At 33.9% G+C, this 13,995-nt stretch overlaps 1 protein-coding gene across 12 annotated transcripts in view; it reads left to right on the top strand.

Annotated features, from left to right (window-relative positions):
- Window positions 1–13,995, top strand: part of spag9b (sperm associated antigen 9b) — a 65,847-nt gene that overhangs the window by 28,574 nt on the left and 23,278 nt on the right. For 7 of the 12 annotated variants that reach the window (XR_015503683.1, XR_015503682.1, XR_015503684.1 and 4 more), the window contains 8 exons: window positions 2,487–2,664; window positions 3,215–3,314; window positions 5,515–5,636; window positions 7,227–7,284; window positions 9,753–9,905; window positions 10,912–10,963; window positions 11,408–11,538; window positions 12,710–12,766. Coding sequence is in view for 8 of the 12 variants with exons in the window: in XM_087275525.1 (XP_087131651.1) it covers window positions 2,487–2,664; window positions 3,215–3,314; window positions 5,515–5,636; window positions 7,227–7,284; window positions 9,753–9,905; window positions 10,912–10,963; window positions 11,408–11,538; window positions 12,710–12,766 (851 nt within the window). In the remaining 4 variants the exon portion in view is untranslated. Of the gene's footprint in view, window positions 1–2,486; window positions 2,665–3,214; window positions 3,315–5,514; window positions 5,637–7,090; window positions 7,106–7,226; window positions 7,285–9,752; window positions 9,906–10,911; window positions 10,964–11,407; window positions 11,539–12,709; window positions 12,767–13,995 lie in introns of all 12 variants that reach the window. The other 5 variants (XR_015503685.1, XM_087275524.1, XM_087275522.1 and 2 more) reach the window with 1 other exon arrangement.

The raw sequence follows: 13,995 nt of genomic DNA, 5'->3' as shown, positions 1-13,995 counted from the left end.
TACAAATGTATTAATTTTGACTGTAACTAATTAAATCTAATTCATACTAAAGCATGTATATATATTTAGATTCTGATTGGCTGTTTTACTCCATTAGTGTTTATTTTCAGCCAATAGCAGAACAGAAACTACTAGGGAGGCGGGGCTAAAAATGATACGACCCCATCTGATTGGTTAAAAATGCATCAACCTCCTATGCAAGTTAAAACATAAATAGAATTAATGTGTCGGTCCTAAATGCAATATGTCACATACTACTATCACACTACTGTGACAATAGTTTTTTCGATATATCGTGCAGCCCTGTTCTGATAGTCCTGCCGTTCTCATACGCAGTGCATAGTGTGTGTACTATGTAGTGTGCTGACTTTGGAGTCAATAGTGAAGCATTTCTTTGCATTTTTAGTTCTAGTCCACAAACTGCTGCCTGCAACCATTTACTAACACGTAAACAAGAGAGATAAAGACTATATAATGAGATGGTTTTGGTTGCAATCAGCATCTGTGTGGTTTGTGTCAATGCTTGCAGTTACACTTGGTATATTCCTGGTTTATTTCAATAATTGTATGTGGTTTTTGTATCATTTCTTTAGCTGAAATGAGTTTTCAGTGCTTTAGTTTTTATTTGACTAATAAATTCTGGTAAACAATACCCTGGAATATTTCTAAGACTGTACTAATATCTTGTATATCTTAATAGTTGTATTTGTTAGACAACTAAGTTATATTTGTGTAGTTTTTCTGTCTGTTTTTGCCCTTATTTCTCTATTTCTGTCATTATTGGAGTTATGATATACAAAATAGACTCTTAATAATCCTAATTGTGTGTTTTGTCGTCTTTCTATAATCAATATGCTCAAAATTTGGGTCTGTGCATTTGTTTATTTTTTTAATTCAAGTCTTCTGCTCGCCAGTGTTGCATTAATTTGTTAAATAAATACAGAAAAAAATAGTAAAATGTTTTTACAATTCAAATATGCTGCTTTATATAGGAATTTATCATGAAATGTATTTTATTTCTCTGATGTAAAGCTGATATTTTTGCACATTTGGTGTCACATGATCCTTCAAATATCATATTAATAGGATCATTTGATCATCAAGAAACCTTTTTTATTGCACTGTAAAATATTATATGATAAGTCACGACAGTAAATGTTTTTGTGTGACTTTAAATTAGTTTGATAATTTTATTTAAAATTATTAAACAATAAAAAATAATATTAATAATTTGATTAATATTGTTGAATAAAATTATATATAAAAAATAATATATACAAAAAATATGCAGCATTTTTATTTTACATTGTATTATTCATGGTGAAAAGATGTTAACTAATTCATATTTACCCATTGTTTAGGATTATTTGATTGATATTTGATGAGTTAAAAGATCTAAAGAACTTATCGTTAATGTTTATGCCTAACCCAATCTTTTGAGCATGCATATTTTTGTGTGTGTAACTGCATAACAATAATTAGGTTTATATCATTTGTTTATTATGCATAGAACAATTCAAATCTGCATGCAGCATGCTTGTAGCATGGTGTGCAGAGCTGTTTCTGGAGATGAATCATTGTATTAGTTCATACATTCATAATTTTGACAGCCTCTACTAGCACATATGTGTGGTCTGTGGTCTGTTTATTAATATAGAGTTGAATGTAAATCAAAATGTCCAAAGTGCTGTTTAACGGAGAGAATATTTCTTAAACATAATACTTTTAATAACTAATTTGGTGATGACAGTACATAATGTTTTACTAGTTTTGCAAGATACTAATAATTAGCTTTTTATAAAAATATTATTTTTATTTAGAGGCTTAACCAAGTTAACTACTTTTTATTTTATTGTATTTTTTTTTAGATTTTGTTTTATTTTTATTTTTAAACAATTTTTAAATTTTATTTAGATTACATTTTATTTTTATTAGATTTCATTTTTATTTTAATGTTTTAATTTAATTTAATTTAATTTAGAATTTTTTGATTTCTATATTTATTTAATTTTATTACATTTTTATTAGATTCAATTTTATTTAATTTTATTTATTTATTTTTTATTTAGATTTTATTTATTTTTATTTTATTTTTAATTAAATTATTTTACTTTTGCTATTTTTAATTTTTAAACTGATTTAATTTAGATTTTGTTTTATTTTATTTTTTTTATATTTTATTTATTTTTATTTTAATTTTTGGAATAATTTTTTTTTCTTTTATTTATTTTTTTATATTTTTAAAAATTGTATATTTATTTAAATTTTTTTTAGATTTATGATTCGATTTCATTTGGTTAGATTAGATTTCATTTGATTTGATTGTAATGCAATTATTTTTTTAATTATTAACATTATATAAACATGTTCTTGCTCTGTTAAACATCATTTGGCAAATATTTTGGGAAAAAAACTGCTCAAATGAATATTTAGTCTTCCGCTGTCTTCCAGGTTTATCGTATTTAATGTGAATGTGTGTGTTTCAGGATGAGCTGTCTGGTTTGGGTGGAGGCGAGTGTAAATCCAGCACTGAATCCGCTTCACATGCAGTGCCGGAGGAGACCGAGGGGTTAAACCCAAATCTGGACTCCAGCAGCAATAAACCAGACAGCAGCAAAAACATCGGCGTCCAGGGAGACGCAGCCTCAGAAACACAGGCCACAGGTCAGTACTCATTTACCACCAATGCTCAACATAGCCAACAATGCTCTTCAGGTCTGCATGTTGTCAGTGTGAGTGTGTGCTTCATGCTTCTGCCAGTCTATATCGATCCTGTCATCTAAAACTCCACATCTATAATCCTCTTAATCATTAACATTATCTTCAGCACACTCTAATGGCTAATGGACAGACGGCTGCTTCTTACTCAGGGCTGCTGATTATGCTAATGAGATGGAGGGATGGTACTAGTGGGCGGGGCTTTCCCCCTCTGATGACACATACAAAGAGAGAATGTCATTCAAAGTGTTTCATTCATCAAGTCTGAATATAAAACACACAATTAATTAATGTTGACTGTTAGAGGCTGCAGATATTCACACACTGCTGACACACAACTGGGTTTAAACCCCTTATAGAAGTGATTTTTGCATAATAGGGGCCCTTTAAATTAAATTTATTTTTGTGTATACGTTCAAAGTGTTGGACAAAGTTTAAATATTGGCACTTGAATGTGACTGTATAAATAGTGTAAGATGCTTTTGTGTGTGCTCAGGAGCTGATCAGGGTGTGAATGGCGAGCGGTCGGAGGTGCAGGCCATCATTGAGTCCACACCTGAGCTGGACATGGATCTGAGCGGATGCAAAGGGTCCAGGTACATCAGCAGCGCACCATCACTTGCTCACTGTAGCACATGGTGCAGTGAACCGGTTGAAAAACAATTTTATATATATATATATGAGCAATGTCACACGAGTAGCAGTGCGATATGGCTGTATATCAGCACTGGTGGGAGGCGTGCGTTGGCCTTAGTGTCCCACCAGTGCTGATATACAGCCATATCGCACTGCTACTCGTGTGATATTGCGTTTATACAACAGTTCGACGGCACAATCGTATAAAAAAGATAATCAAACACCGAGAGTCTAAAACTCTTTTGTATTAGGAACTACATTCTTCCGCCATTCGTTTACATCTGCAGCTGATGTCAGAACAGCAGAAGCCGTTACTAATTCACCAACGTCACTGTAGAGCAAGTGTTTGAATGATTCTCTAGCGTAATGTCTAATGTGATGACAAAACAGCTGATTTTGCTCACATTTTAAGATTATAAGGCTGAACGTGACATGAAATGCCATCAGTCTACAGAGACTTCTCACTAAAGTCTATTACAGTCTACAGTATTTCTCTGTTGCTGTCGGTGTTGTGACGAAAATGAAAAAAAGAAGACTATTTCGCACTTCCTATTGGCCTTTATACATTTCTCCCAAGTGCTGTCGACTACATACATGCCAGTCAACGTCAATGAGCAGGAATAAGAAAAAGACACTCAAACATCCGTCGCAATTGAGATACATCTCAAAGGTAAAACAAACCCCAGAAGAAGTCCTCTTAAAGGGGATATGACATTTATACGCAATGCATGTCAAACATTAAGCGACCGTTACAATATCACAATAACTAACCTTGAAAAAAGCAGCGCAATCACTACCAGACTGCTGTTGTGTTTGCGATAAGGAGGGACGAGGCTGAATCCAGCTTCTTATTCTGAGCTTCTCATTGACTCCGGTCCATCTTAAAAAAAACGTGACACTTCCGTCTTTCAGCTTCTCATTTGCGCTCAAGAAGACACACTAAGCAAGGGCTTATTATGTGGTTCTGGCGCCATCTTGTGGATAGACAACGTCAACCGTCTTTGGTCTACTACACTATGGCAGGCTAATGGCCGCTGACGAGCTTTCTCAGAATTTGTAAATATTTTAAAATAGGCACTATTTTTATAAATAAACTGCATAGTTGCAATCTAAACAACTACATTCTCTACTAATAAAGCCTCAAAAGTACATTTTGTTGTCTAACAGCAGGAATATTTGTCAAACTGAGCGTCTCTGCTTGTTGCTGGCTGTATGTGGGCGGAGTAATACACAGTGAAGGGTGAAGAGGCCTTTGTGTGATGTTACTGGCAAAATATCGCACTGCTATCAGCCAATTAGATTTAAGAACCAGACAGAACTGTTGTTTATATATATATATATATATATATATATATATATATATATATATATATATATATATATATATATATATATATATATATATATATATATATATATATATATATATACATATATATATATATATATATATATATATATATATATATATATATATATATATATATTTGTATATATATATATATATATATATTTATATATGTTTATATATATATTTGTATATATATATATATATATATTTATATATGTTTATATATATATTTGTATATATATATATATATATATATTTATATATGTTTATATATATATTTGTATATATATATATATATATATATATATAAACATAAACATATATATATATAAATATAAATATATATATATATATATATATATATATATATATATATAAACATATATATATATATATATATATATATATATATATATATATATATATATATATATATATATATATATATATATATATATATATATATATATATATATATTTTTTTTTTTTTTTATGTGTGTGTGTGTGTGTGTGTGTGTGCACAAAAAAGCATTGAAATACACTTAAAACACAAGTCTGAATACACTGAGAATCTATTCTACACGTAGAAATCACCTTTTTAGAAGGGACACTATATACTGGATAACTGCAGGTTAACCATTTTTATATTCTGTCCAGCCTATGCACAACACCTTGACTTTTATGATTTGGACTGTAATGTGATAATGTGCACCTTTAGTAATGCTGTTTTACAACTGTAACTACTGTGTAAAGCACTATACAAATAAACCTGAACTGAAATGTACTTATCGTCATCTATTTCTGTCCAGCACTCCCACTAAAGGCATCGAGAACATGGCGTTTGACCGCAACACCGACTCTCTATTCGAGGAGCTCTCGTCCGCAGGAAATGACCTCATCGGGGATGTAGATGAAGGAGCCGACCTGCTGGGTAAGATTTCACACTTATTTACACACACTTAGAGGGATAGTTCACGCAAAACTCAGTCATTTACTCACCGTTTACTTGTTTCATAGAGTTTCTTTCTTCTGTTGAACACTCAACACTATTTTGCAGAATGTTGAAAACCGGTAACCATTGACTGACATATTATTTGTTGTTTCTCCTACTGTGGATGTCAATGGTTACAGGTTTCCAACCTTTTTCAAAGTATCTTCTTTTGTTTTTATTAGAAGAAAGAAACTAAGGTTTGTAACCACTTAAGAGAGAATTAAATAGTGAGTTTTGGAAAAACTACTCTCTTTAACTATGCTAATTAGGCAACTATTGTTTCTGTAGCGACTAGAAAAAATGCAATCATGTTTACTGTAGTTGTTTTCACATTTTTATTACAAAAAATGTAAATAATTCGGTACCTGTCCGCAGTGGGGACCTCTGATATATATTGTTATTGTTATATAGAGTAAATATTATATATATATATATATTGTTATTGTCATTTTGTACATCAAAATTTGAACTAATAATTGAATTAGGATGTTGAATATAGATGGTCAGATGTGCATGTTTATGCATGTGTGTGTGCGTGTGTGTCTTTCTCCTTTTGTGTCATTGTCAGTCATCAGTCACTTCTCTTCATGGTCTTGTTTACAGTCTTTATTCTTCACTTTATTCTTTCCTCAATGCTTGTGGCGCTTCATTTGTGGCTTTTCTTTCCCCCAGACGAGTTTTCTGGTGTGTATGTTTGCTCTTCTCTTTCGTTTCTTCGTCTTTTGTCTTATTATTGTTATTCACAATATTCTCTTTATGTGCATTGCTACTAGTGTCTAATGTAGCTTTTTTTCTCCCGTTTATGACTACTAAAAAAATAAAATAAAATAAAAGATAAACAGTTTACAGAATGAAATTAAAGCTTACTTATTAGAAAGCACTCTTCGCTGCATATTAAAGTCTTTATTTCGAATGTGGTGATGTTTTTATTTTGACGCCTTCATTTGAATACGTCAACAAGTTTCCATGAATAAATGGTTGACTCCTCCCCCTTCCAATCGGCCAATCACTGCATGCATAGTTAATGAGATGACGTCATCCATAGCAGCAAGCTCAGCCCCGCCCCCATTCTCAGCTTAAGACTTCTCTCTGTATTCCTTAGTAAGAGAGATTTTAAAATATTTGATGACTAGAGGCATGTAGGAGATCATTTGTGATGGTTTAACAGCAAAGCTGATTATTAAAAGACATCAAATTTGCTAGTAAGTTTTAAAGGCTTGTAAAAATCAGATTTGCATTGAATTAATGCTATTGTTGCTTTATTGTGTTTGCATCTGATTAGGAGACAGTTTTGTTTGTACTTCCTTAGTCATGTATCATCCTTTTACATGTTTTTAATATTCCCTTTACTTGTTTCTTCTTTCTTTTTTACTTTGTTTGCATGGCAATGTTAGATCTTAATCTCTTTGGTAAGAATAATTTCTTAATCTTTTAAGCATTTCATAAACAGTGTAGTCCGCATTGCTGTGGTTTTCAGAGATGTGTGTTTGGGTTTAATGTGCATCAGAGTAAATGTGTTGTGTGTTGCAGGAATGGGCCGTGAAGTCGAACACCTCATCCATGAAAACACACAGCTGCTGGAGACCAAGTAAGTCATGATGTGTTGTTTAGTCCAGTGGCTCTCAATTTAGTGTCGGGACCCCGGGACAATGAAGAGGGGGGGGGGATCTACCAGAAATCTATGTATTTTTGTTCAACCGTAAGAATGACCATACTTTATCCATAACCCACTAAAGAGAAAATAAATTGCCGTTCATAGTTACTATATACTTTATAGCTACTATAGTAGCTTATAGTTACTAGTTCTATTGGATTGAGACCCCTGGAGTAATTACATTATATTAAAGTCACAGTAATAGCGTCAGATGCAGCAGATTGATTTTATGGCACCAGTTTAAACTTCATTTCCCATTTACAGCACTGACATACATTAAAAAAAATTAACGAAGAATAGACTTGGGTCTACTGATGTGTGTGTGTGTGTGTGTGTGTGTGTGTGTCTGTGTGTGTGTGTGTGTGTGTGTGTGTGTGTGTGTGTGTGTGTGTGTGTGTGTGTGTGTGTGTGTGTGTGTGTGTGTGTGTGTGTGTGTGTGTGTGTGTGCGCGCGTGTGCGCGCCATTGCATGCAAGGTTTCTGTATTTATAACCATCTCAAAAGATATTGGGGGTCGCATGTCACTGGCATTGTTATTTTGAGGGTCGCGGGCTGAAAAGTTTGGGAACCCCTGGTTTAGTCCAGAAATCCTTCGTGCGTGTGTGCGTGTATGTATGTATGTATGTATGTATGTATGTATGTATGTATGTATGTATGTATGTATGTATGTATGTATGTATGTATGTATGTATGTGTTTGTGTGTGTGTTTGTGTGTGTGTGTGTGTGTGTGCGTGTGTTTGTGTGTGTGTGTGTTTGTGTGTGTGTGTGTGTGTGTGTGTGTGTGTGTGTGTGTGTGTGTGTGTGTGTGTATACATATACACATACATACACACACACATATATATATATATATATATATATATATATATTTTTTTTTTTATACAGTTGAAGTCAGAATTATTAGCCCCCTTTGATTTATTTTTTAAATGTTTTTATTTTTATATTTTCTAAATGATGTTGAACAGATTCAGGAAGTTTACAGTATGTGGGATAATATTTTTTCTTCTGGAGAAAGTCTTATTTGTTTTATTTCGGCTAGAATAAAAGCAGTTTTAATTTTAAGGACAATATTATTAGCCCCTTAAAGCTATATATTTTTTTCAACAGTCTATAGAACAAACCATCATTATACAATAACTTGCCTAATTACCCTAACCTGCCTCTTTACCCTAATTACCCTAGTGAAGCCTTTACATGTCACTTTAAGCTGTATAGAAGTGTCTTGGAGAATATCAAGTCTAATATTATTTACTGTCATCATGACAAAGAGAAAATAAATCAGTTATTAGAGATGAGTTATTAACACTATTATGATTAGAAATGTGTTGGAGAAATCTGCTCTCTGCTAAACAGAAATTGGGGGAAAAATAAACAGGGGGGCGAATAACTCTGGCTTCAACTGTATATGCACTGTACTTCTGCTGCCATCTGGTGTTGTGAATAAAATACAGCGGACACAAGACTCCAGTTCTCATTTGACAACTGCAGAAATGTTTATATTTTTTTCGTCTCGTGCAAAAACAAGACTAAATATGTAAGCGTGCAAGAAGTTTTAATAAAGTCTTGTTTTCTGCTAAATTGAGATCGTTTAGCTGATATTTTCACAGTAAATAGGCTTTTTAAGCATAAACTTACATTTGGTAAAAAAAAAAAAAGCAAGACTTAATAATTTTTTATTTTGCTTCTCAAGGAAGTGTATCTTTTTTTTCATAAAGTAGTCGATTCTTGGTTTAATTCAGATCTGATGTGACTGACATTAATGATGTTGGTTTGGTGAGTCAGATTCATTGATTCAGTGAGTCATTAGACCGATTCTCACTAATAATTCAAACCGTGATGACGTAACCAAAGTTCTGTTGACTGAAACCATGTGACCTTGTCAATTTGACATGCGCTCTGAAGTACTGCAAAGATTATAAAAGCTTCATCTATATATATCATATATAGTCATCTTTAGTATTTAATTGCAAATAAAAAAGTGCTGATAAACCGTGGCATAAACACTGTAAAAATGCTTTTTTGTAGTCAAAATGTGTAAAAATACTTTAATCAAGCAGCAATTTTAGACAAGCAAAATTATTGTCTTGTTTTTAGTAATGAAATGTCAAAATCTAGTGAGTTTTTCTTTAAAACAAGCAAAATATTCTTATATAGAAGTGAAAACAAGATTGTTTTTCTACCCCAATTGGCAGATTATTTGGCTTATTTTCAGTAAAACACACTTCATTTTGTCTCATTATTTCTGAAAACAAAACAATGTGTTTTACTTGTTCAGAAAAGGCTTCTTGCATTAATAGATTAATGATATTTGGACTGGAAACGAGACCAAAACTCTAAATAAGAAAAGCGTTTTGTGTGCATTAATCCTCCTCCTGAAAGCTGCATGTGTGTGTTTAATGCAGAAACGCTCTGAACGTGGTGAAAAACGACCTGATCGCTCGAGTGGACGAGCTGGTGTGCGAGAAAGACGTCCTTCAGGGAGAGATTGAGGTCCTGAAACAGACGAAAGACAAACTGGAGGAGAGGAACAAAGAGCTGGAGGACGAGCTCAAGAAGTCTGTCACTAAACACACACACTCGAAAATAAAGAGACAGCTCACCCAAAAACTACAATTCTGTTATTATTTACTCGCTCAGAAAATCATTATGAGATTATTTCTTCAGTTGAACACTAAAGAAGATACTTTGAGGAATGTTGGAAGCCTGCAACCATTGACTTAGTTTAGCCATTTATGAAAATGTCCTGTTAATTTACTGATCCGAGATGTAGGAGATAATAATGTAATGATAATAGTAATATTAATGATATTGATATTAGTAATAGTATACATATTAATAATAAAATTATTGAATGTAATAATAATAAACATAATAATAATATAATAATAATAATATTATTATTAATAATAATAATAGTAATAATAGTATTGATAAAACTAATAATAATAATAATAATAATATAATAATAATAATATTGATAGTAATATTAGTCATTTTAATAATAATAATAATAATAATAAAAATAGTAATAATAATAATAATAATAATAATAATATTGATAGTATTAATAATAATTATAATATTGATGATGATGATAATAATAATAATAATAATAATATTAATGATTATAATAACAATAAGTATAATATTAATAACAATATTATTAATCACAACAACAATAATATTAATAATAATCATTATAATAATCATAATAATATTGATAATAATCATCATAGAAATAATAATAATAATATTGATAATAAAAATAATATTATTAATAACAATAATAATAATATTAATAATAATAATGATTATCATAATAATAATAATAATAATAATATTGATAATACTACTACTAATAATAATAATATTCATAATAATCATAATAATAGCATTGATGATAATAATAATAATATTAATAAAAATAATAATAGTAATCATAATAATCATAAAAATAATAATATTGATGATGATGATGATAATAATAATAATAATAAAATTATAATAAAAGTGACAGCCTTACAGAAGTGTTTGACTCCATCTGTGTGTTTCTTTAAACAGAGTACGAGCTGAGATGGAAGAAACCAAGGTGGAGACGAAAGGGGACGATGATGTAAGCCTGCATTAAATCATTTTAGGATCATAGATTTTCTTCTCATAATTGAAGATACAACACCAATACAGTCTTTAAGGGCACATATTAGGCAAAAATCACTTTTATGGAGGGTTTAACCCCAGTTGTGTGTCAGCAGTGTGTGAATATCTGCAGCCTCTAATGGTCAACATGAATTAATTGTGTGTTTTATAATCAGACTTAATGAATGAAACACTTTGATTGACATTCTCTCTTTGTACGTGTCATCAGTGGGGGAATGCCCCGCCCACTAGTGCCTATCTCTCCCTCATCAGCATAATCAGCAGCCCTGAGTGAGAAGCAGCCGTCTGTCCATTAGCCATTAGAGTGTTTGAGCTGCTGTAGATAATATCAGCTTTTGCTCAGAGCACACAGACAGGATGATGTATTATTATTGACAGTTCTTGGTCTTTCGCCCTTCAGAGCGACGTGCCGACGGCCCAGCGCAAACGCTTCACTCGTGTGGAGATGGCCAGAGTCCTGATGGAGAGAAACCAGTATAAAGAGAGACTGATGGAGCTGCAGGAGGCCGTCAGGTGGACGGAGATGATACGGTCAGACACACACACATACACACACACACACACACACACACGCATATACCCAACAACAAATTTACACACAGACACATGCACACACACTCATCATTTACTCACACACACACACACACACACTAATCACACACACACTCACTCGTCGTCCACAAACACACACACTCGTCATCCACATACACACTCATACACATACATACACACTCCCCATCCACAAAAGTATACACTCACTCACACACACACACACACACACACACACACACACACTTGTCATCCACATACACATACATACACACTCATCATTCACACACACACACACACACTAATCACACAAACACTCGTCGTCCACAAACACACACACACACACACACACACACACTTGTCATCCACATACACATACATACACACTCATCATCCACACAAGTGTACACTTACACACACACACACACACTCGTCATGCACATACACACTCATACACATACATACAGAATATCCACACAAGTATACACGCACCCACATTCATCATCAATTCACACACACACACACACACACACATGCACACACACACTCATTATCCACACATACACACTCTCATCATCCACACATACGCACACACATATCATATATACACACACAGACACACTCTAATTATGCACACACACACACACATGCACACACACACTCTAATTATCCACACATACACACTCTCATCATCCAAACATACGCACACACATATCATATATACACACACAGACACACTCTAATTATCCACACACACACATGCACATACACACTTATTATCCACACACACACATTCTCATCATCCAAACATACGCACACACATATCATATACACACACAGACACACTCATTATCCACACACACACTCTAATTATCCACACATGCACACACACACACTCATTATCCACACATACACACTCTCATCATCCAAACATACGCACACACATATCATATACACACACAGACACACTCATTATCCACACACACACATTCTAATTATCCACACATGCACACACACACACTCATTATCCACACATACACACTCTCATCATCCAAACATACGCACACACATATCATATAACACACACACACACACACACACACACACACACACAGGCTCTTCACAGACTGCTGTGTCTCTCTCTTCTCTGCAGGGCTTCCAAAGAGAATCCAGCTCTGAGCGAGAAGAAGAAGTCCAGTATCTGGCAGTTGTAAGCATCTCCTCTCAGCTCTCCTCAGTGTTAAACGTGTTCAGTCAGTGTGTGTGTGCGGTTTGGCCGTCACACAGTGTTTCCCCCTCTCATTTTATGTCCCCCTTTTTATTTGTTTTCCTTCTAGGATGTAGGTAAATCTTAGAAACACTAGTAAAGCTTGCACTCGGTTTGATCCTTGAATCCAACAATGTGTTCTTGGACGTGGGAATGGTGTTTATTAAAGCACAGCCCAAGCAGAGCAGGAATTTACAGCCGCAGCATTACATGACATTAAACTCTCAATGCTTGGGTGGTCATTACACTCATGATTAGAGGATCAGAAATCCGCCTGCATGCGGCGGGGGGGTCCGAAATGCCATTCCCAGGTCCTGTCAGTGAACGTGGGGGCTTTGCATTTGGGGGCATTTAAGGTTTCTGCATCTATTTTAAACCCATTCATTCTCCTCTTGTGCTCCTGTGTGTTTCTGTAACCCTCTTCATGTCGTCCTGTGTGTGTTTGCAGAAGGTGTGTTTGGGACAGGGCTTTATTAGGGAAAGGGCTCTGAGGTTTAGATTGGGGATGTTGATGTGGATCTGAATGTGTGTGGAAGGATGAGCTTGGTGTGCTTTGATAAAATACTGTAAGAGAAGAGCGTTGGGGTTATATTTAATCAACAGCTCCTGTAGACTGATTTCACTGGGCTGCCATTTTAAAAGCGAAATCGAGGCTGCGGTGGGAAGAACCCAGTCACACAGTTTGTTGTGTACGTGGATGGATGTCTTATCAGCGAAGAGAAAGGGACACAAATTTATCATCTCACTACCTTCCGAGTGACCCGAAGGTCCGTTCTGAATGGATAGTGAAAATAAAAAGGGATATCAGCGCTCATTTTCAGTTAAAGGCTGATTTTTCGCTGACGTGCACCTCTCAAAAAATGTAACTACACGTCGCAACGACGCGTAGCGAAAGCTCTGTGATTGGTCGGCTTGGTAGCGCTGACGAGTCTGGGCGGGCCCGAGAGCCGTGCGAATGGCGCGAGCCCGATGGAGCGATTGTTTACAAGTGTGAATTTGCTCGAAATAACGCAAAAACAACCAATTTACACTTGTTAGTGAGATATAGGTGTCCTAATAGTGTTTTTAGCAGTGTGGGACACATATACCACTGTCAACAGCTCAAACACATGTGTTTTGGTGTTTCGTGACCCTTTAAACAGCGCTAATTTGCCATAGTATTTGCCATAGTA

Source organism: Danio rerio, chromosome 12 (genome assembly GCF_052040795.2).
Source record: "Danio rerio strain M-AB ecotype USA chromosome 12, GRCz13ab, whole genome shotgun sequence".
NCBI lineage: Eukaryota > Metazoa > Chordata > Actinopteri > Cypriniformes > Danionidae > Danio > Danio rerio.
This window is presented reverse-complemented; position numbering and strand designations above follow the sequence as displayed.